Source organism: Papaver somniferum, unplaced genomic scaffold (genome assembly GCF_003573695.1).
Source record: "Papaver somniferum cultivar HN1 unplaced genomic scaffold, ASM357369v1 unplaced-scaffold_117, whole genome shotgun sequence".
Classification (NCBI taxonomy): domain Eukaryota; kingdom Viridiplantae; phylum Streptophyta; class Magnoliopsida; order Ranunculales; family Papaveraceae; genus Papaver; species Papaver somniferum.
Genome location: NW_020620714.1, coordinates 3,521,686 through 3,546,683, shown reverse-complemented (window position 1 = coordinate 3,546,683; position 24,998 = coordinate 3,521,686). Strand labels below are relative to the sequence as shown.

Here is a 24,998-nt window from a genome sequence, read left to right as displayed (position 1 = left end):
TGTAGTAAGGGTCATTTGGGTTGAAGGCGAGAATAATGATGAAATGCGCCTAGCATCTGGGTAATATACTTGAGGTTGAGATATAAGCACAACTTGTGGTGAAGTATTGTGCATTACTTTTGTTTCTCCCACCATTGTATCATTCTCGTGCCATGATTTGTTTCTCTTGGTAGAATCGGAGGACTGTGAACGCCCGTCATCATTTACAGTTGAAAAGAATCCAAACATTGTGTCCCTTGTTATTTCCGACACACATTGAGCCAATACATAGTAAGTTGTCTATTTAACTCATCTTTACTATCATCTATATTGAAATAAGGATAATCATGTTATCTTTGGAAACAATGGGGATCATGGTTGACTCATCTTTTGAAGAAATGCTTGGCATCTCCCAACGGATTTCCTAAAAATTTGACGAAGATGATGAAGAACTTGCACCCATGGTGGGGTAAGTCATAAAGCATGGATCTTTCTGAGGCGGATAGCGAGGAACGATGTTTGTACCAAGATCCAGGCGTGATAACCCTGGGAAATCAAACCCATATATGTGCATGTTGTGTGTACCAATTACAAGCTTTGCAATCGAATTGTAGTATTTCACACAATGTGCTTCATTAATATCCACCTGTGTGTTTAGTTATACCTCTTTCATGATGTTCGTCTCAACCGATCGAAATCTTATGTGGAAGTTTGCATTTGTCATGGCGGGTTAATTGCAATTGCAAATATCACACTTAACTGGTACAACAGTCTTTCTCCCAGGTACCAAACCCCTCTTTCCATTTCTGGAATGTAAAGAACAAATATTCGGAGATAAAAATCAAGAATAACTTGTACATTTTGATTTGCAAATTTAGTAAAATTATCTTAAGGGTGAACAACAACATTGTTGTGGGCCTGTGGGCTTGTGGTCCCGAGTCATCTGTTGATACCTCTGAACAAAACTGGAAATCGACCCGTCATTGTTAGAGCATAGCTCGGTTGAACCCACCAAGTATTGTTATGTCAAGTTAGGTTATCATATTTTAGTATCAAAAATCATCTAGAGTCGCTTGATTAAATATTAAAGTCAACTTCATTAGGATGGAATAGAAAGGCTAGCAATGTTGAGATGTACAAGTATTACTCCGAAGACATGAAGAATGAGAAGAAGTAACGACTACAATGAAGACATCATCCTTCCACTTGAGATTAATAATACTGACTTGATTTTTATCCATTCCTAACGTATCTTTTAAGTCGTATTATATTGAAATCATAACATGTGAAGATGTATATATATAATACCCTAGCGATTAGACTAGGACATATCATTATGATCAAAGTGTCAAGGAATTTATTGAATATAATTAAGAAGTATAAACGCTTATCTTTTGGAACATCGTAAATACGAAATCAACATAATTTTTTTATTTAGTTACTTGATTATGTGTAAAATATAGGTGTGATTTCATCCTAGAAAACGATGTACTATTACATTAGTTTAGAAAATATATGTATGAACTTGTTTCATAATCGAAAGGGAAATCATGATTGGTCCGGTACTTTATTGACTATCTTTTGATAACTAATGCAACATTACAAGGTTGAACCTATCTTAACTTATGTTGAAAATTGAGGTATAGACGGTTATAACCTATAATATATGTGGCATGTTGCAATCATTCACAAGCTACTTTATGAATCAAGTCGTAACCGGTCACAAACAACATTGTGAAGTTAGTTGTAATCGGTAACAATCTACTTATAGAAGCAAGGTGTAACCGATCACAAGCTAACTTTGGGAAGCATCGTGTAAACAGTCACAACCTATTTTCGGAAGCATGGTATAACCGGTCACAACCTAAATTGTGAGTCTTGGTATAACTGATCTCAAGGAGCAAAACCGAGTTTCCAATATTCACATATCTCTTCATGTTTTGTGTGTGATTTTGGAATTAGGGTTTTCGGGGAGAATCTTCTATATGTCGACATAATTTTTACATGTACATAACTCTTATCATTAATTGTTCAAAGATATTCTTTGATGTTCAAGGTGATCCCCGTAATATGGAAATTTGCAAAGCATTTGATTATGATTTTCATAATATATCCTCCGGAAAATATTATTAGTTCATGTGCTACATAAATAATATAACTTTTCTATGAGAGATTTCAGAATTATTTTTTGACATTTAATTGGACATAGGAAAACCGTAATTAAGTACTTTAATATTAATATCTTGAGAATATTTTCGATTATAGAATTTCCTTGTTGTCCAAATAACCTTGGTGTATAAATTCTTGAGTTTTCATTTTTTTGAAAACTATTCTAAGAGTCAGGAAAACTCCATTCTTGTTGTTTCTGGTGGATCCTTCTATGCGTGTTGGGAAACTATATAATTGCATTCATATTTTAGTTTTTGATTATTGATTTATTAACTAACGGTTGTTGAATTTTGATTGCACCTAGTTTATTTATTCTTGAGGACCTTCTATTCTGATATAAGGCTCACTCAAACTAGACCAAAGTATCGACGAGATCTTTAGAACAATTTGCGTATCTAAAGACATCTGGTGATAATCCGTTGTTAACAGATTCCATTATGTGTGCGATTGATCATAAGGATTCAAGTTGTGTTGTGCAGGTTATTGAAGGCAACTGAAGATTTGAAGACAAAGAAGATTATCTTATTAGTTTTCGTATCTTGTGAATATAGTACACAAACCTTGATCGGCTAAGATCCAACTAGAATCGTGTCTATCTTGGATAAACTTGATTATTTAGTTGTGAAACATCGACATCGCTATATAATTACTCTTTGAGTTATATTAATTGATTGCGAATTTAGAAATTGGTTATTTCAGCAATCAATATTTAGATTGATCCAATCAGATAAAGGAGTTTATTCATTTAAATGAAGAGCTTTTGTCAACAACTCAATACATATTTTTTTTGTCAAAGGTTGATTAGAGAGACTAACAAAAAAGATTCATTCATGCTTCAAATTAAAAAAAAAATATATATAGATTCACTCCTTTGCTGTTTGGAAAACGATCCAGAGGAGTACCAGTTCACGTGCGTGACTTTTGAAGTCGAAGGCGCAGGGATACTGAGGAAACTAAGTAGTCAGGGGTAGTCTATTTAGTCTCAACTATATGAAGTTGGTTTTGGATTTTGTATAGAAACTTCATTTTGAGAGTGTTCAAACTGGACTAAGTCACGAAATTTTTCTGTATTTGCAGTTTCTTCGTTAAAAAAATTCTTGTGGTCGTGTTATTACTTTAATCGGCATTAAAATTATTTTAGTATAATTAAGTAAATAATACATTGTACATTAATACGAATTACTTGACATTGATCCTAATAGTCAATCAGTTTTAAGTCTTTAAATCCACCTCTCATATTATTATAATAATTATGAGACCACACTTGATTCCCCTATAGACGACCTTCAACTAATGATGGTGCAACAACTATACTCGGCGAAGCAAACTCTTCTCACGATTCTTATTTGTGGGAGGCCTCGGTATAGGCTAATATTAGCGATCTCTTTTTTTCCTTAAAATTGTTTGCGACTATTCGTACTAGATTGCTCATTTTGTAGCAAGATTTTATTTTATAAGAATGAGGAAGAATAGAGTAGAGTGGTATGAGTAAAAAAGAGTTTCAAAATCAGGAATTTATGGATTTCAAAAATGTAGCCATTGCAAATAGAGTCGTTAGCTTTTTAACTGTCGGAGGATTATTATCAACCGCACGCGGGTTCTCAGCACCCGCCCGCGGATCTTGATCACCCGCCTGAGGGTTTTGATCGTCCACGCGTTTGATCATCCCCTCTCACTGCTTTCCGATAGTACAAATTCACATTTGACCATCCACCTGGCTCAATAAATGATTTTTTTGTTGATTGCCATAAGAATTGCCTTTAAATAGTTCACCTATGTAAATGAAGTGATTCACTTTTCAAGGATGATTCGCTTGAAACCCTGCTACGCACTGGGACTGCTGAAATTTCTTACATCGTCAGTTCATGTTTACTAACAAGAGTTTTAATAAGCTGAAATTTCTTACTGCTGAAATTTCTTACCCGTCCTAATAAGAGTTCTAATAAGCTTATGGAATTACAATCCAATAGTTTGACAATTAACAGTTAAAACTTTATAATAATTAAATATATAATATTATTATGATTTGAAAATCTAACATGGATTTGAAAACTAATTTCATGCAATATAATCAAATAATAATCAACTACAAATAAATTAAAATATTTAAAGCTATAAATACATTAAAAAAAATCAGTATTTAAACCGTGCTTCGAACCGGGTACGACGGAATCGATCCTCAGTTGGGCGAAGCCTCGCACCAGCCCAAGAAGTGATCTCAATTGCAGTGTACCATGAAAACACCAATTATCATTTATTTATTTTTGAAGCAATCATTTAGTAGATTAACAATCAGAACCAAATTATTCACCAATTGTATATTTTTTAAAGTGCTGGAAATTAAGAAATCCTCTTAAATAAAATACTTTTGAAAAATTATACCGACCTTTAAAATCAATAAGTAGTTCATTACATTACATGTATCAGTACTATTGGTAGTTAACTGAAACATCACACTTTCTATATAGTTGTATCAATATCTGATATTGGAGACACTAAAAAACGATATTTATATAAAATAGATTGAAAACTCTAAATGGCGCGCAACATATGAATTGCTTCCCGTCAAAGGTTCGGCTATTTCGTTCCTTCCGCAAAGTCCAGAATATAGCTGCTGGAATTAAACTCCAGATGAAGTTGCCATTACTTGAGAACGTTGTAGTGTGCCAGCAAAGTGACAATGCCATCACAGAACTAGGAACGACCCAAGCGCAGCAATTGCTAGGCAATAGCATTGACCAAACTCTGTGAGCAACCTTACAATGCAAGAATAGATGGTCTTGTGTTTCCAGGCCGTTCCCACACATTACACATGAATTATCAACCCCTATTCCTTTGTGCTGTAGAACATCCTTGCTGTTTAGCTTACCATGAACCAAACTCCAAACAAACAAATTTATCTTGGGTGGAATTGCTGTCTTTCAGATGAACTGAAATGGAAAATTGTTCATTCAATTAGGTGCTATTAGCTTTGCATACAAAGTTTTCACCGAGAATATACCTGAGTTGTGCAAAGACCAGCGACGAGTATCTTGCATTCCATCTAAAACAAGTGGAATATTTCCAATAATCGAAAAAAGAGAGGCGAGTTCATTAACTTCTGAATTATTTAGTACCCTCTTGAAATCGAATCTCCAATTTACTTCTGTTGTAATCATTTCTGCTACCTTAATGTTTCTGTCCCTGGAAAATTTGTAAAGTGAAGGAGATGCACAAGCAAGCAATAATTGGCCACACCATAAGTCATTCCAAAACGAAATTCCTGTTCCCGAGTGCAAGTTAAGATTAGAATTATTATTGATGAAAGTCGCGGTGTCTGCAATTTCCCGCCAACAAGATACCCCATAGATTTGCGAAACTGAACCCGGTATCCAATAAGAGAACTCCGTTCCATATTTGTCAGCTATAATCTTGAACCACAATTTATTCTTTTCAACACCAAATCTCTAACACCAATTGGCAAGCAACGCCAAGTTCATAAACTTAAGGTTGCAAACTCCCAACCCACCTCGTTCTTTAGTAGCACGAACCATATCCCAATTAACTAAATGGGATAGCTTTGCTCCATCTTTGTATTCCCACAGAAAGTTTCGCATTTTCTTCTCAAGGATTTTAATCACAGACATAGGTGCTTTGAATAATGAGAAGAAATAAGTGGGTAAAGAAGATAAAATGCATTTCAAAAGAGCAAGTTTATCTCCTTTTGATAAAGATATCCTTCTCCACATGGATAATCTTGCGTCAAACTTTTCTATGATTGGAACCCAAATACTTTTAGAGCCATACTTAGCTCCCAAAGGCATTCCCAGGTACAAAAAAGGTAGGCAATCTGTTGCCCAGCCAAGTTCTTCTGCACAAGTTGATAAAGCTGGCACCTCTCCAACATCAATGAGTCTAGTTTTAGAAGTATTGACTTTCAAATCAGCAATGAACTCGAAACAATGTAAGGCTGAAAACAGATTATGTAATTCCTCCGTTTTGTTGTCTACAAAGAAAATAGTATCATCTGCATAATGTAGGTGATTAACCGTGATACTATTGGGAGAAACCGAGAACCCACTGAACAATCCTTGATTAGCAGCCCTATCCATGAATCTTGAGAAACTTTCCATCGCAATATTAAACAATAGTGGAGACAAAGGACAACCTTGTCTGACACCCCTTAAACTAGTGAAGTAACCGAAAGAAGATGGATTGAGAAACTACAGAAGATATAGTTCTAACTTGTTAGTATAACTAGAATTGTTACACACAATAAAAGATAACACAAAATCTTCTAAACCCAGATGGGTCTTAAGATGTTAATTAATCAAGTCAAATTACCTCCAACCATTCTGGTGATCTTGCAGGCTCCCATACTGCCAATCCACCATTTGGACTCTGAAAATACAAATGTAACTCCAGTTATTACATAAAATTGTGAATCGTGGCGCTTTTGCATAAAGGAATGCAGTAATTATGTTACTTGCAGGGAAAATAGGAACTCAACAGAGTCGTACAAACTCTCCACGGGAATTTTGTTGCCATCAATTTCAATCCCCATTTGTGAGAATAAGAGACAACACTGTTCAATGTAAAGACTGAGAGATTTCAGATTTGATAAAGCAAATCAAATAACACCATTTTTCATAGTTATATATAGGTTTTGTTACCATGAGAGCTTCTGCAGTACAATCAGAAACTTGCAAGCCATGATCACGGTCAGAAAAAGCCCATGCTCCTTTTGAAACGTGATTATACATTTTCCGAAAATCCCCTTGCCGGTTATCTTTAATCTGTGATTTTCATGAAATCTTAATATATGATTAATAAGAATACTACATAAAATTTAACATAATATTAATAAAAATATTTAAGATAAATGTAAATATCATAGAAAATGTATAGAACCTGAGAAGATTTCATAAATTCGTATCCTTTCCGAAGAATTCCAGCCGGACCTAGTTCGTCAATAAGAGCATCACTTGCTAGTAATGCTTGTAGGCTAAGAGCAGTGTCCCAAGTTTGGCTACCTATGCTCTACAACTAACAAATGAGAATAGTCATTTAAATCATCAACATTATTCAGAACAATATAGTCATTGGATAAACTCTCAAGTCTCATCCTTTTTCTCGCGTGGAGAAGAAAAGGAATATAGTATACTACACTTGTCAAAATCGATATACATACGTGCATTCTGAGTCCTTCTTCAGCAAGCCATAAGTGATCTGGGACCCTTGCCAGATGCTTTTTGAATGCGTCTGAATTTGGATCTTCCATCCAAGAAGCTAGCATACACAATGACTGCACACATACAGGCGTCAAAATTTTACTTGGTAAGTATAGTGATCATATATAGTTTCTTCAGAAACGTACAAAAATTATCGTAACTTTTCTACGCAACCGGTGGTAATGTAGCTAGTTGTCTCATTTAAGTAATGAAGATTTTTCGAAGTTTCTATAAAGCCTTCTCTCTTACTTTTGAAAATGGCCATCGTGTTAAAAGTGGCTCGGCACTATTGTGGATGGAGTCCCACAACAAATTCTGGGCTAATGTATGGGAGAAGTAGAGATCTTCCTGCATTAGTAAATAATATAATCAAATCACGATTTAAATTGATTATAAAGCACTTCACCAAAGTAACAAATTTGCATCTTTGTAAGAAACTAATTGCAACTGTTTCTATATAAGTTGCGAACATGGTACGTAACAAAGTAAAGTGAAGTGAAGCAATTGAAATACCTTAGCACAGGCATGGCGAGCCTTATTCCAGTTAATTTCACAGTATGGTTGAATATGGATTTCGTTTCTTAATGACAAAATAAGATCTGTGATCGTCGCAACAAATCATTTTCCATATAAATACGACACTGGCATGTAAACTGATCGACAGTAGACCCACATCTTCCCTGCATTTTCATAACAAACGGAAAATAGGCATCTCTTTATCCGATTATAGTTATCTGTAGAGTTAATTAGTGTTTGGATCGTAGATTTTGGTATGTCTTTGTGTTTGGGTACTAAGTTTTTCAGTTTTAGTGGTTGGCTGCCATTTGCTATATGGTACGTTGTGTGGTTGGAAATGAATGATATTTTGATTGCTAAGAAAAAAGTGAGAAAGCCTTTAAACTCTATAATTATAGACCTCAAATTGTTGCTTCTTAGTTGGTCCGTTGATGGTGATTCTTTTAGAAACATCTGATTTTGTTTGTGATTGGGCAAGTTTGTTCAGAGAGTAGGTTTTGTTGTAAGCTCTATAAGCGCTACACTAATTCTCCTTGTATCTTTTGAGGAATTAATTTAATGACTACAATAAACCAGTGGTCATATGAATGACTACAACCAACTGGTTGACTCATCGGAAGCACTGATTCAAGCAGGAGACGCACACACAGAAACGTGGAAACCAATTAAATCAGTACATGTTATCTACGTGGATCCATTTCTTTCAGCAAGTGTAGCTTGATAGTCGACTTAGAGATCTAGAACTTAAATCCTATTTGTTTCGGGGTTAGTACTGATTAAGGCAACAATTATTTTTCTTTTTTAGTTTCGGGTAATTAGGTACCCCGTTAACATCTCTTACAGAAAGACAATTGATATTTGGTGCGCCAACCTGGATGCATCGGTAGCATTGGAGGAAGAAGCCAAAATTCAGGGGGCAGAGGATTGCATCCTGACCAATCATATACTCCAAGTACCTGCATAACCATGAGTCTGCGTTTTAGCTTTCTTTTATACGAGCGAAATTAGCACTTTGTAGTTTTATTGACGCGATAACCATATTTGTTGGTAGGCCAGGAGAATGTAGCGAAATTAGCACTTTCTTTCATACGTACTGAAAGCCAAGTTTTTCCCTAGGACGGAATCAACGTTGCACCACCGTGATCAAGTATCCATTTTCGTGCTCTCCTATAAGCATCCGCCTAACCACCATCGGGTCCTTCTCCTAATATTCTCATACAAATGTAGTTCAGGGTCGTCCCAAACATGGTACTGTGTCCCTCCATATGAAACCCGAAACCTATATCTTCATTCTACAGTTTTATAAAACAATATGTGATGTTACTTATCTTCTGGTGTATGTTGACGAGATTATCTTAACAGGCTCCTCTTCTACTTATTTGCAATACCTTATTAACACACTCCGCAAGGAATTTGCACTCAAAGATCTAGGTGAGTTGTCTTTTTTTCTCGGTGTTGAAGTTACTCGAACAGCTGATGGTTTGTTTATCTCTCAGCGTCGGTATATTGAAGATTTATTGGAACGCATGCAAGGGGCTAAGCCTGTGAGTACTCCTTTTACTACTTCTACTGAGTTAAATCCGCAAGGTGGAGTTCCTTTGAAAAATCCTACTGAATATCGAAGTCTTGTTGGAGGTCTTCAATACTTGTTGACCACATGCCCTGAACTTGCTTTCTCAGTTAATAAATTTTGTCAATTTATGCAACATCCTACTTATAAGCATCTTCTTCTTGTTAAGCGAATACTGCGTTATTTACAAGGTACTTCTTCTTATGGTCTTACTCTCCGGCCCTCTTTTTCTTTGCAATTAAATTTTCAAGCCTATACGGATTCTGATTGGGCCGGTAATCCAACTGATAGACGTTCCCCTAGTGGTTATTTTGTCTACTTAGGATCGAATATTATTTCTTGTAGTGTTAGAAAACAAAAAACAGTCTCAAAATCCAGTACCGAAGCTGAGTATCGTGGACTTGCTATTGCTATTGCTACTGCTGAGCTCATCTGGATTGAGTCTTTACTTAAAGAACTTCAAGTACCGTTTTGCACTCCTCCTGTTTTGTGGTGTGATAATCTTGGTTCTACCTATCTTACTATGAATCCCATCTTCCATGGTCGCACTAAACACATTGAAATCGATTATCGTTTTGTTCGTGAAAGGGTTCAACATGGTCAATTTATTGTTCACTTTGTTTGATCTAAGGATCAGATTGCTGATGTCTTTACTAAACGACTTTCAAGAGATCGTTTCTCCTTTCTACGCTCTAAGCTTACTGTTTCTAACCTCCCGCTTAGATCGAGGGAGGGTGTTAGAGTAGGAAACGTAGTCTTTATTTCCTATTAAACATGTACTTTTCTGTTTATAGTTTGGGCCGTATATTGGTTATGTCTTGTACGTGAAGTCTACGGAAGGTGTATATTTTCATGTATGTCAAGCCATGTAAACTGATATAAATACACAGATTTCTTCTCATTCCGGCACAATCATCTGCCAATTGCAGCAGCACCAGAACCTTGTTTCTGCAATTCTTCTTCGTTTTTCCATAATTACCTGATTCAGAACAACCCCATCTCTTTCTGCATCTCCAGTCATTGCAAACTGCACCATCTGTAGTTGTGCAATCTATTGCAGCAGCATCAACAAATTGGTATTATGACCTGCAATTCATAACCATCCATCTAACTCATTCTTCATAACTCAGGCCAATTCCTTGTTCCAGTTGCAGAACCAACTCAAAACCACCAACAGCCACTGCAACAGCAACAACAACTTCATAATCTTCATAACCTAATTCAGCTTCAGAAACCTTTCAACTCTTCATCTGCTTCAATCTGCAAAATCCTTCAGTTGAAAATCCCCCTTCTCAATTTCAGATTCAAACACGATTAAAGAACCTTAATTCCTAATTTATCTTCTTCGTGAGTTCTTTTTGAACAACAACTTCAACTCAATCCTGTTGAACTCAGAAAGGGTCACCAACAACAGCAGCTCATCATCTTTTCTTATTTAAACCCATCTCTTCAAAAATCCACAAATTCCTTCCCAGATTCATGTGGAACTTTGAATTGAGAACAACCCATCTGTTATATTCCTGAAATCTCTCTTCTCCATCTTTGAATCAAGTTACTAGACTTCTTTTCCAGATTTTGCAGCAAACCCTAATCCTTGATATATTGATTCTTCTGAACTCAAGAATGAGATGAAAGTACAGAAGGAGATTAAATTTATCTAATCGATCGACATCAACATCTCCATCTTCTCATCACAATAAAACCGTCGAATCTCTGAAAATCATTTCAATTCCTCATGAATTTCATCTCGATTTCAGACAACCACACAACCCTAATTTCTTTGTAACATCTCCAACTAGAGTCAGATTGCAAATTCGATCGAAACCCAACTCAAATCCACCATAAACTACTTGTGTTTCATTACCATCTCTCAAATCAACTGCAAGTCATGGCATTCTCAGTTCGTAACCAGAGAGAACCAGGAAGAAGAAAATCAAAATCGATCTCTCTATTTTCTGCAATTAGATGGGTTTTCCCCGTATCATCTTGTTATCCTAGCATCTAGACCGTCCAATTTCTCTGAGATCTGGATATGTCAGATTACTCATTCTGAGACCGACACGTGTGACGTTAATTCCTATGGACTTCATCGTAGTCGTTCAATTATCTTCGAGATTTCAGCACTCTTAGATTAGGCTTTCAGATCGACACACGTGGGTGAGATTAACTATCTACTGACACACGTACAGAAAAGGCAATTTAGTAATCTTAACACCTGCACGGGATCTCTCGATACGAGATTTTGGCGATATATTGACAAGTCAACAAGAGATATTGACTGAGATAACGGATTTGGATGGAATCCGTTCGATAGGCTTAGATTTGCAATAAATAAAAAACAGGCCTAGAAACGAACGTAAGGGTCCAGAACAGGCCTATTCCTGCATATAATCCTTGAATAAATCAAAATAAGTTGCTGGTACTCCCATATCACTATTGTACATGTACCTGTAATCGCAATATGGCATCCCCATGGGTTGGAACTTTGAGTCGATTATTGAAATACAATTGACGAGCCTTGTCAATTTCAGCTCTGTCTTCAAGTATGCCAGCATCAGGATCATATTCCCAAATCTGTCTTCCGGCGAAGTTATTGGTGCTTGAAAGCCACTGGCTAAACGGTCCTTCCTTACTGGATACCTTGAGTTTCCACATCTTATAAGTACTCAAGGAAGAGGGCTCTAATGCCTTGGTATTTCTCTTGAGTTGGAAGGTTATATGGCTATATAATATAGCTGTTATTGTAGCAGATCTTTTAGATCTAATAAGATCTATATATGTTGTATGTTTACTACTCTTTCCTTTGGGTATTCATTTCGATGAGCATAATAAGGTCTCTGAAAATGAAACAATATGGCTTTTGTTAACTTGTATACCCGTATGCATGTTAAGGTTTAGTAAATAATTATTTTATTTCTTTGGAAATTGTATTTTTTAAATATGTTGCGATATCGAGCCGTACATGGTACACTTGGGTTAAGAAGTTTAGGATAGCATGGGAAGACTACAGCTGGTTGAAACCAGATATGTTTAGAAATAACTACAGGTGTTTTTTGTTGTGGCACAATGCTGTTCTCACTTGTTATGACGTTGAAACAAAAACTTTGAGAAAGCTCGGTGAGACATTGAAGACACTCATGGATGATTGTAGTACTACGCCTTCAATATATACCACCACTCATGCTGTTCTTCACATGAATAGCGTTGTTTCGTTGAAAGCCATTATGGAGGAAAGAGTTGGAAACAAAACAAAAGCTCATGCAGATCGAAAAAAAGAAACGAGAAAAAATAAAGTATTGAAACACAAAAAGAGACGCATACTGCATTTTGAGAGTTGGTAAAATCAAATTATCTTCTACTGTTATTTTTCTTTTTTATTTTCGAAGTAGCACTTGAAGTTCAAATGTAACCCAACATATTCAGATTTGGGTGTATTCTAAGAGCAAACTGAATAACAAACACTTACTGCTTCTAGCTAGCTTGTATAAATCATCAATTGTTGTTTATACGTGAAGATATCTGAGCTAAATTGTGCTGTGAAGGTTATTATGCTTCAATATTTCATTGATTTGATACTGTAGGTATCAAAAAATCCAGATGACCATCATTTTCAACCATAACAGATGATTCTGAAGAAATACAAGTTATTACTTTGGGTTCGGTGAGCATTAGGCATGTAATTTTAATGAAACTAGCTGCTAGATCCTCGAGCAAATTTTTGTATTCTGAAACATTACACCTAAAACAATAAAGCTGAAATTTTGTGTTTATTTTGTATGCGGTTTTGATTTTGATGGCCCTATATCTGCACTTCTTCATGTTCTTTCTACTTCATGGTTTCCAGAATTGTACTCTATGGCGTTGAGTACAGAACATTACTGGTTTTGTGTCTTTTGACTACCCTGATACTAACAACAATCAATCAAGCGTTACTGGTTTTCTCCAGAAGCCAACCCCCAACCCCAGAAGTCAAAAGAAAATAAATAAATTAGCCGATAATCATTTCATAATTAGTTTATACATGGTATACCTATAATCTGCACCCGAGTTGAGGATTTTTTTATTACTCAGTTCTCTACATATGACTCTTTACACAGACTTGCGAAATTTGGAGAGCAGCTAACTAACTGCATGTCACCAATCATCGCGTCTTAAGAAAAAAATGAGAATGAGATCTAGTCCTTTCCCAAGTAAATAAGAACGTATTCCACTTATCTAGTAGGGTAGGGGGGGTTATGATTTATACCTTGTTGTGCATCCAGTGACCCCAGCAGCTATGGTATCCTTAGAGCGTTTTGTCCCTAAAACACTTGGCTAACATCTCATTCATGAGGAATATGTTATGATATGTGTGAAGTGTATTCATCGTCTGAGCAAATGCAGTATCATTATCAAGATGAAGCTTGCTGTATTTTTTATTAGTCTCTTGCACCTCCCTGAAAAAATCAGATCTGATTTGCGTTTTCTGCACACACAAAACAGATTTTAAAAAAAAAAAAAATCAGGAGTGTACCTAAGAGAATTATGACTACTGAAAATGTAATGTATACACTAACCAAATCTTCGTGGAATTTCACAACTTGCTCTCCTTCTTGGCAAAGTCTTGCCAATTCATGTAAAAGAGGGTCATCCTGCGGAAGAGTCTGAGAAGAAGTCATAGGAGCAATTGGTAAAGGATGACTAACGCAGTCTGGAATAACTCCCAAGCTTCCGAAATCTGATACACGTGTAACACTTCCACCTACACATGTGTCTATAATCATTGGTTGCTGATGCATTGCGTCTTGCAAAGCATCATTGTAAGTAGGCTGCGGAGCTGAGTTAATTACTAACCCAACTTGGTCCTTACGGATTCGTGCAGATTCATTTAAAAAAGGGTCATGATGGAGCAGAGACTGTGAAGTCCTAGAAGAAGTAACAGGAGCACTTTGCCGAGGATGATTAATGGAATCTGGAACACCTCCCATGCTTCTGGAATCTGATACACATCTACCACTTTCACTTCGAGATTTGTCCATCGACATAATGGGTAGTTGAAGAATCGCTTCCAGTGGCTCAACAACATCATGAGAATCTAACTCAGCATGCTTATCAGTGGCTGGTAGTTGCCTTGGATGTTCAGCTTGTTGGGAAGTGATATTCCCAGATTGGGAGCCATTCTGTAGCTTTTTCTTTTTGATGACTACCACAGGTTTCCTGTGTGAAACTTTGTAAGCCACACGTGTAAGCACGGATACAACAGCTTTCTGCGTATCCAATACACAAGATCAACGTAGATTAAAAAACAATCAAAAGAAGAAAAGTTTGCTAAATACACTCGACAAGAAAAGCACCTTTGTAGGCCCTGATGCATTGCCCTTATACACTTCCCTACTGATACAGTGCTGCAATATTTTCTTCGCCCATTCCGGGGGACCTTTATCCAACGCCTTGTGGACACACTCCCTAATCCTGGCTCCGACATTTGTGGGTAGCTTTCTTACAGGTTCCAAGACTTTAGCCCACTCTGGGATTTCGCTGCTTGCTTTAGGAGGCTCAGAGGGAAGTGGAAGAACCGTTTGACAGCTTTGCTGGCTTTCTTTGATTTCTCCTTCCAACTCTTGCTGAACAGGTATTTCATCAGACTCACATATAAAGGTTGCAGGTACGCTAGAGGTTGTAGCTTTACGAAAACGAGCAGCACCAGTTGGAACTTTAGGGCTTGGAAGAAATTGAGAGCAAACACCACCTGAAGTTCCAGATGCTCCTGCAGAGAAATAAATTTCATTTATTTCAGAGCACTCGATATAATCAGCTGCAGAAGCATCAATATCAACTATCCTTTTATCTTCTACCACTGGTTTTTGAGCTCCAGCATCAATAGTACCAGGGAGAACCGTCGTCCTTCTCTTCTTCGGAACATTAGCATAGTCAAAGTCTGTCTCTTCTAATGAGCCTTCAAAATATTGAACTCGTTTTCGGGTCCTCTGGGATAAGGATGCATCAGGTAAGTATCTCCACTTCGGTGTCGTCCTATTCAGTAGTTTTTCCCAAAAGACATGAGGGAGCTCTTCGTCAACTGACTGCATCTCCAGCTCACCAGGTAGAGAAGCATCACTAGAATATGTCCCTCGAGTTTGACTAACTTTCACCACAATCGAGGAACTGTTTGTACCAGGGCTTCCACCTTCCTGAGGCAGCGGACCAAATAATTCTTTCACCAAACGCTTAAAAGAAAAGATTGAACCAGAGGATGAAGAGGAACGATGGAACTCAACCAATTGTCTGAATATATACGAAGCACCCCATCTAAGCATTTGATGAATTGTGGAACGGCTTAAATTCTGTGCATCAACAGTCACATTTTGCTTAGCATTAACTAGAACCATTTCTTCCAAGGTGCATATTGAATATAAACGGAACAGTTTCAACTGTTCATGCTGTGAGTGAATTGAGATCTTCTGCAGAACTTTTAGATCATTGTACGGGTTCAAATCGCTGTCATATAGAATTACAATATCTACTGATGATAGCTTAACGCTTGGGTGGCAAGCACGGCGATCTAGTAAAAACACAATTCTCCCTGTATCCTTATTATTGAACCTGTTCATGGCAGTTTGCTTCGTCTTGGTAAATTGCTCATCTGACACGATCAATCCACGATCAACACGTACGTAGGAATCTACACCACATCTTCGATGCACAACATCATCTAAGACGTCCCCCAAAGTGAATCCACTAGAGCCAACATTTGACTGCCATATCATAGACATTAGAACGAAAACATAATGTGATCAATATACCAAATATACTCAATGAAAAGACAATAAGAATCATTATACCCAGGATACTTAATGAGAGCACAATAAAAATCAGCTCGTAATAATCATTTTCTACAAATCCTATACCTGAAAAATAATTACTACTCTTAAGCCTTGTTTTTTTGTCACTGAAAGAATCTTATCAAGTACTTGTAGTTTGCCACTTGCTTTTATTCCAAACTTCAAGTACTCGGCTTCTGACAGACCTTTCGTGAGAATTTTCTGCAAAGAAGGATTCACAAAATACGGATGGTCGCAACACTGCAAAAACACATCCCATATAAGAAAATATTTGATATAAACCCCAACCACTTGCAGCTACAAAAGCAGGTCTCACCTTCCTGGTAGAAATAAGAACATCACGAAGAGCCTCCACGGTATCTTTTTTTGAGCATGAATAAAGCAATGCTGAATTAGAAAGTAAGATGTTGCAATACTGCTCAAGCTGAACATTGGAAAGTTTGACAGGAACCCAATATTCTACAAACTTGGAAGACGTAACAACACGTGTAGGCTTCTCCTTCAGCTTCTCAACGCCATCATTAGAATCATTCTTATTGCATAAATTATTTTTAGTTGCATCCACCCCTTCAGAATCTGCCAATTCCGTTTCTAAGGCATCCAAATTGGATTCTACTGCTCCAGGCAAAGAATGCTCACAACAGGCACAATGCCAATCACCAGGTGGCACATCCTTCAGGGGTGAATCAACACATTTGAGATGATAGTTCTTTTTGCAACCCTTGCTGCTGCATTCTCTGCAATTCAACATGACAAAAACAATTCAAGTCGTGGTTTACTTAATAAGTATGTCTCACCAAAAGAACAATAATTAACTTAACATTACTAGCCTAGCAGAAAGCTGTGGACATGGTTCCCCTAGCTAATACAATACATGTAGAAGCATTTCATAAATGATATCTAAAATCAGGAATTGATTAACAGAACACTAGCTAAATCGTGTAACTCAACAAGAATATGAGGTCAACTAAGTATTTGATTGCCTTTTCAGGGCTTACCGGAAATGTTTGCTTGTACAAAGCAGTGGTTTAAAGTCTACTAAAAGTTCTGGACATCACTGAAAGCATTCAAGTGCTCGACTAGATTTTGCCCATTAGCTCTAATTCTAAGCAGTGGTTTAAAGTCTACTAAAATTCTGCAAATGATGTGCATTGAGCAGTGTTTTGCCCGAAAGTTGATCCAACATAGTAGTAATTGATGAACTTCAAACTGAAATGCATTGAAGTGCTAGTAACAAGTGTCTGATTTCACATTTGATAATGAATCAACTACATATGAAATGAAGGGAAAATACGCAGTAAGAGTCGGTAACCTACAAGAGCATTCCGATTCCACTTCCACCAAGCTTGCAGATGACACAAACATTACCAAGATTAGGGCTTTTGCTTCTTCCAATAGTGCAATTTAGGCCTCCCTGCTCAACTTCATTAGAATCACCAGCTACTACTTTCTCCTCCTTAACCCCAAATTGAGTCAATACATTATTCCCCACTTTAAAACGTATTATCAGCTTCTTCTTCTTCTTCTCATCTAACAAAAATCAACCAATAGATACAAAATCAGATAAACCCCCATTGCACCATTTGCACTAAACATTGAAACAATCTACAAAAGTATTGAATTTCATCCAACAAAAAAAAAAAAAAATCAAAATAGTACTAACCTGATTTCTCATCCTCCTCCCCCTTTCCTTGGGTCTTGAGTAAAATTGCTCTGTACTTAGCTGCACTCAATTTCTTCTTCTTCTTCCTCTTCTTCTCGTCATCTTCTTCATTTTTGTTGTCTAAACAACTTGAACCCTTCTCTGAAGCGGAGGAGGAGTTTTTAGAACTAGAAGTAGATTTTCTCAATGGGTTAGGCATAACTTGGATTTGTCTGTCCTCCGGTGATGAAGATCCCTATTCCCGATGTAGTTTCATTTACGGCGGTGGTGGGAGGAAGACAAAGATGCTCAGCCGAGTGAGAGTGGGGGTTATAGTGGGAATGTCGAGAAAAGCGACATCGGGAACGAGGAAGAAAGCGGGGTTTTTCTCAAAGGGTCAGAGTACGGTCATGTCAGCCCTGGGTAGTTGACATCATCATTGATGTGAAAACTCATAAAGGATAAAAAAGTAATTACATCACGACTTTTTTTCAACATTTTGATTTTGAAGCGAATGAATGACTAGATTTTAAAGATGAAACTGATATTTATTTTTTTTATTTTTTTTAATTAGGTAAAATTTTTTTAAGGTAAAAAATAATTTACAAATGTGAGTCTGGCTCTTTCAAGAAATTAGTTGGCACACTGGAAATAAGTTGTGTGCCAATTCCTTTCTGAAGGACCACCCCTATACTATGGGAAAAAAAATTTCGAACTCTAACATTGACATCATGACTAGCCGAGAAATTACGTAATATCTTAAGAAAGTCGATGGTTTCATCCCCAAGCCCACCGAGAGTGGTGAAGGCTAAGGTTCCATAACCGAACCCTTGAGCATTACACTTTTCCAGATACTTCTTACGTTTGCGCGAGACAGCTTTGTCAATGGCTTGACCGGGGACAAAGAAACGAACTCCATTCCCTGTGAAAGGTGAAACAACTGTGACATCAAAGCAAACATCACGGCTACTGTCCCAGTTTAAAACCAAAACGTCCGCCGGTTTTAGACTAGTGTCATTGTCTGAGATAAAACCAAGATCCACTTCTTTCCTTGCCGGAACACCCACTCGATAACATATATCAGCAAAAGTATCACGAATTAGGTCCTGTCTGAACTTCAGACCAAGGTCATTTCTGCAATGCACATCATGGTCTCCCAATTTGTCCATCTTGGCCGAGCAACTAGGACAAATCCCATCCTCTTCAAAAAAAAGGAGTTCCCAACATATATTTGAGAATTGCACTGAAGTGTCGTGGACCGATCTTCTGGCCCAGGTCTTCAATGAGGAGTCTTGAGCATGTTGTACCCGATTACCCTGCCATAAAATCTTATCACGCTCTGTCATGGGGAAGCTGGTAGGCGCCGATTTAACCACGGTGTCAAAGTAAATAGTTGCGAGGGAACTCATAGAGTGGACGGGTGCAACTTCTTCTAAACCGGGAAGAGGTAAGGTGACACCAATGTAGTTAATATCGGATATCGGTTCATCTCGGCCGGGACCGATACACTGGTACGATTTTATATCGGGGATATTATCGTTGAAATATCGGTATAATATCGGTTCTAAATTTAGAGACTATAATTTTATATTAAACATTTTCTCCACACATTTTCGGATAAGATATAATAGATAACATCAATTTTATCAAAAAAACAAAAGAGTAACTTTAGTAACTTGCTTCGAGAGCTACATGCACCTCTACTACCACCTGGAAGACTTTCTTCGCCAAAATTACCCTTAAACTTTATAGAAAACGACCAATACCGTCTCATATCGGGAAATATAGGAAAATTTCGTATCGATCGATACGGCCGATATTTGACCGAAACGGCCGATATTCGACCGATACGGTCGATATTATCGGGCGGATATCGTATCCCCGATATCCTTCTTATCGTATCGTTCTGGGCCGATATCCGAAATATCCCCGATATATCGGCCGATACGGCCGATATTGACTACATTGGGTGACACTACACACTGTGTTAAAGTCATGTAAGGCAGTAGTAAAACAAGAACCAACAGGGTCAATACCTGAATGACGCAAAATGGATTTCCGCAAGGCAAAAGTCTGAAGGCAGGAGGCAAGATTGAGGGTTCATGACGACTTTCTGCAACACCGTTTTGAAAGTTCTGGCGAAGTGCAATTTGCACTTGACTGGGATGCTGGATACCGTACGTATTTGTCTCTGTAGAACTGAATCCAAAAGTTCTAGGCAACAGCTTCCCATTTGCACAGAACTTCAGCGCTAGTGTTGATTCGTTCACGACACAGGTCCTTACCCACCTTATCAAAGTGTTTGTTTATTCTTTGTTTGTTAATAAGCAATTCATTAAGCAAAATAACAGTTAAGCCCGGGGAAGAGTTTGTGTTGTAGTCATATTTATTTGACTCTAAATGATCTAATTTAATTAACGTTTTGAACACGATTGAATTGGCCATGGTTTTTTTTTTTTTTTTTTTTAATTTTAAGTAAATCTTATTGCAATACTTTCATTTTATTTTTAATTTTGTAATTTCAATAGTGAAAACTATTACTAAACCCATTTTTTAATTTTTTTCCACTAAAAAACCCACAGTCAAAAAGTTACGGGCGCGCACCCATTTCTTGAAAAAAAATTAGTCCCAAACCCATGTTTTCAGAAATTGTGCGGCTTCCATTTCCAACTCCAACTTCTAACTCCACCCATTATTCATCCCTCTTTACTCTCAGTTTTATCCCCAATTTCTCTGTGACTGCTGATGGAATTGTGAAGACGGTGGTGAATGGATGAAGATGAATTTCGATAAGAAGAAGGGAACATGTTGTGTACATCGGTGTTGTTTTGATGGGTTAGGCAGAGATGGTGAAGCTGAGCTCGATTTCAAGATCGAAAATTAAAGTTTGAAGAGAAGATAATGGACGAGATGGAATTGAAGGGTGATGTTTCTAGGGTTTGATTAATGGGTAAAAAACGGCGCTAAGTAACGGGTTTTGAACTGTACAATCTCCATCATCTCAACATACGATTACCACCAGTGAGACATTTCCACTTATCGCGACAAATCCATAATAAATCAAAAGAACTAGAATCAGTATTAAGGGGCTTGTGTTTTTCCGAAAGATTAACGGAAGCAATTAATCTCGTATGCAGTTCAAGGTTACAGTTAGAGCCACATACGTACTCTCTTCTATTAAAATAGTGTATATACAGGAGAGAATACAAAAAAAAAGGAAAAGACTTCATGGAAATACGATTGTTCTTGGGCTAACACCTGATGAGTTTCTACAGACAAAATTATTAGTACTTTATTCAAAAATCTGGAGATTTAGAAACTGCCCGCAGTATGTTGGACAAAAATTCTTCTCGAAATATAGTTTCGTGGAAGCATTGATAGCCGGGTATGTATAAAAAGGTGAGGAAGAAACGGGGTTGAATCATCATCATCATAATTTCTCTTTGTTTTGAGTTCACATATTCTAAACCCCCAGTAACTATGTTTATGGAGGAGGAGGAGATGCAAAACTGGGGACCTGGAATGCAACGTACAGAAACTCTTTTTGGGTCCATCCATAGATCCACTTGATATTTGACTTCATTCCTTTGGTGGACAAATGCCATACAGGACCAGCTCTCCACTATGCAAGTCAAGTCTAGGGTCGGGAAGATTTGTCTCCAAAATGCTATGTGTCAAATTTGATTCGGTCTCCCATTAGATTACATAAATCCTAGTTAAATGTTTAGATTATTACTAAAATTTAGTGATAGTGAACTACTAATGACAAAATTGTCTTGTCCTGTTAATCCTACTAATATGTTATGCATTTATAAAAATAGTTATATAATATGTTATGCATTTATAAAAATGGATGTATAACCTATTATGCATCTACAAAATTTGTTGAATAACTTGTTATGCAGTCCAAAAAACGGTTGCATAACACGTTATGCAGCAACTTTTTTGTCACTACTAAAACCAACAAAAACAAAGACTGCATAACTTGTCATGCACCTATAATAATATCTGCAGTCGCGAAAATAGAAGCAGAACCTGTTATGCATCCGAAAATACGGCTGCATAAAGAAAATTGTTGCACAATCTTTTATGCATCGAGAAAATAGATGCATAATGCATTATGCATCTATTTTTTATGTACGCACTAATACAATGGCTACATAACTTGTTACAGATGCATAACTTTGTTATACACAGGGGCGGAGCCACATGGAGAGGTGGGTGGGCAATTGCACCCCCTCAAATGTGAGCTCCTAAGCCCAATTATACCTAATTTATCCCATTTTTAGCCATTTTTGGTCATTCTAATCCTTTTGCACTCCCTTAAATATGTGTGGATTGGTAACTTGCCCACCCATTTTTCGAATCCTGGCTACGCCCCTGGTTATACAGATGCATAATTTGTTATGCAGTGGAGAAAATGGTTGCATAATTCGTTATACGTCTGCATAATGCGTTATGCATCCTTTTTGGTGGCTGCATAATGGTTATGTATGAAGTTTTCGAAATTTTTTCCTAAAATGATGATCACCTCGGATTTTTTCGTGAAAAACGAAAATTTGATATGTTATATCTAAGTTGCGTTGTCAATTATACCCCTGATGCATAACCTGTTATGCAGACGTTTTTCAAAATTTCATATAATTATGGGTGTCATAGAAATAATTATGGGTGTCAGAGTACTTAAAATTAATTATGGCCTTACAATGAGAATATTATTTATTTTGGGCTTGCACCTAATTTTCCCATTTCAATACCCTCCCAGTCCTACCCGTTCGAAGCCAGATTACATAACAAGCTTTGGTAGGTCAGGGGTGCTAAAAATACATAAATAGCTCGGCTCTTCTGATTTCATGGATAAGAAATGTTTATGGCCCTCCATGTGAGTACTGTGCATAGTCACACTAGCTTTCCAAAATTCGGTTGACTAGGTACTAGGATCGTTTCCCCACATACATATGGTATCTAACTTTTACTTGTCCCATATGTTCATAGGATCGGTTCCATTTTTCCTAAAAACGTGTGCACATGTCCATAGGATCGGTTCCCCTTTCTGCTATAAACTTGTTGCACCTCATACAAGGATAAGTTCCCCTTTGTGATGTGTTACACCTCTTACTAGTATCGGATCCCCTTTACCCAGAGTCGGTCATACACAAAATCACAAACTCGATCAGACCATCTCGGGTGATTACTTAAGATCGATTTCACTAATAAAAGTCATACCAATACAAAAGTTAGGCCTTTGTGAATAGTTTTACCAAGAACATAAACAATTCATAAGAGGTTATACTAATCACACATATTAGTTTTTCAAAAGATATGCAATGAATAACAATACCAATAATGCCTGGTGATTTCCTTTTCGATTCACAAAAAAAGTTCATGAATTTACTTCCTTAAAACACATGTAAAACATTGTTTCCTGAGATGAAATCTTCACCTTATACCCATACATAATCACAATAACATTCAAACGATTATGTCGATGTCTTATCTACAAAGTTTAATGGTTAAGGAATAAACCTCGTATTATTTTCCCTAATACTATGTCTAATTAGAGTGTTATTCATGCTTCGCAGTTTTGTTTTCAATATGCACGACTTGAAAGATATGTTAGGGAATGAAACAGTTCAAGTCAAATATCACTAACCTCAAGTGGAAGGATGATGCTGTCGTTGTAGCTCCTTGCTTCTTCACATCTTTAAGTCTTCGCATTACTTATAATGTCTCATATCCTAATGCTTTCAAGCTAACATATACGAAGTTGCATCTAGTACATAATCAAATGGCTCTTTAAATGAGTTTGGATTCACTAAAATATGACAACCAAACTTGACATACCAACGCTTGGTGGGTTCAATCGAGCTATGCTCTAACAGTGACAACTTGAATGATCAAGATAAAGCCGTACAACTAAGTTGGACGCTTCCAGAATCGTACAAGACGTTATCAAGGAATTTTATGAGTCGATCGTCGTTTACTACATTAGAAGTCTGCAACACTTTAGCTGCGGAGGAGATGATGCGAAAAAGAGATCGGGTTAGTAATATTTCTGAAGCTGCGTTTGTAGCTGATGGGAAGAAAGTTGGTAAAAACAAAGGAAAACGAACTGTTTTCAAAGGTGATTGTTACAAGTGTGGTCATCCAGGGCATTGTGCTAGAGATTGTCCTAGGAAGAAGGAAGGTTTTGGGAAAGCTTCGTCTAACTTTCCTAAAGATACTGCATCCTTAGCGATGCTATCGGAAGATGGTGATCGTGATGAGGTCCTACTAACGCCTGCAAATCTTAAAAGTCAGGGAGGATGGGTATTAGACTGTGGTTCCGTTGTGCATGTTTGCAACAAACGGTCATTATACAACAATTATGAAGATTACAGCGGGTTTGTCTACATGGGGAATGGCTCTAGATTGCTGGTTCATGGAGTCGGTGAAGTTATCCTGGAATTGTTTGATGGCTCAGTTCAAACAATCACAAATGTTAGACATGTGCCAGAGATGAAGTGGAATCTAAGTAGTTTATCTATATTCGAATCACTTGGAATGAGATACTCTACTAAAGATGGAGTAATGAGTGTATATCATGGCAACAATGTAGTCTTGATGGCAAGACCGTGCAAGAACTTGTATAGATTACATGGAAGAGCTGTTTGTGGTGGTGCTAGAAGTTTAAGAAATATTTGTTCTGGTGGTGCTGATGCAACAAGGATGTGGTTAGGCTTAGGTGGTGCTTCTAGAAGCAGGTTCAAGACAACTAGACGAAAGGTGTCAGTGACTATTTCTGTATTGGACATGGCTTAATTATCAACCTAGATAATTGAGGGACCTTAAGGGAGGGCGGCCCTGAATAAGGGTGAGACAAAAGAAGATTCATACGTCAAAGTGAAAAAGTAAGAAGAAAGTTGTTGGTTTTATTCACGTCACAAAAGGTGGTGATTGTTAGGTTTTGTTCCGTTAAGTTATGAAATATTCCAGAGCGGGTCAGAAACATTACTTGGGTGTTTCCCAAGTTATGTGGTTTCCTAGTTGAGTCGGTTATCTATTTTAGGTAGAAAACTAACCTAGGAAGTTCTTGTGGAACAAGTTTGTAT

General features: G+C 37.2%; 1 protein-coding gene and 1 pseudogene across 2 annotated transcripts; both read right to left on the bottom strand.

The window, feature by feature from the left end:
* Window positions 1–5,099: 5,099 nt before the first annotated feature.
* LOC113329637 lies at window positions 5,100–12,099 on the bottom strand (annotated as a pseudogene).
* A 1,342-nt stretch (window positions 12,100–13,441) lies between these two features.
* Window positions 13,442–18,290, bottom strand: LOC113329558. 2 transcript variants are annotated; one of them, XM_026576423.1, is made up of 8 exons: window positions 17,929–18,290; window positions 17,582–17,795; window positions 16,582–17,002; window positions 16,332–16,505; window positions 15,311–16,178; window positions 14,778–15,190; window positions 14,001–14,690; window positions 13,442–13,909 (listed from the first exon to the last, which is right to left on the bottom strand). In XM_026576423.1, the coding sequence occupies exons 1-8, from the start codon at window positions 18,125–18,127 to the stop codon at window positions 13,730–13,732; spliced, it is 3,159 nt and encodes a 1,052-aa protein (XP_026432208.1). In that variant the 5' UTR covers window positions 18,128–18,290; the 3' UTR covers window positions 13,442–13,729. The 2 variants fall into 2 exon arrangements, with proteins under 2 accessions (XP_026432208.1, XP_026432207.1); XM_026576422.1 differs by having other exon boundaries at window positions 14,778–16,178.
* Window positions 18,291–24,998: the final 6,708 nt, after the last annotated feature.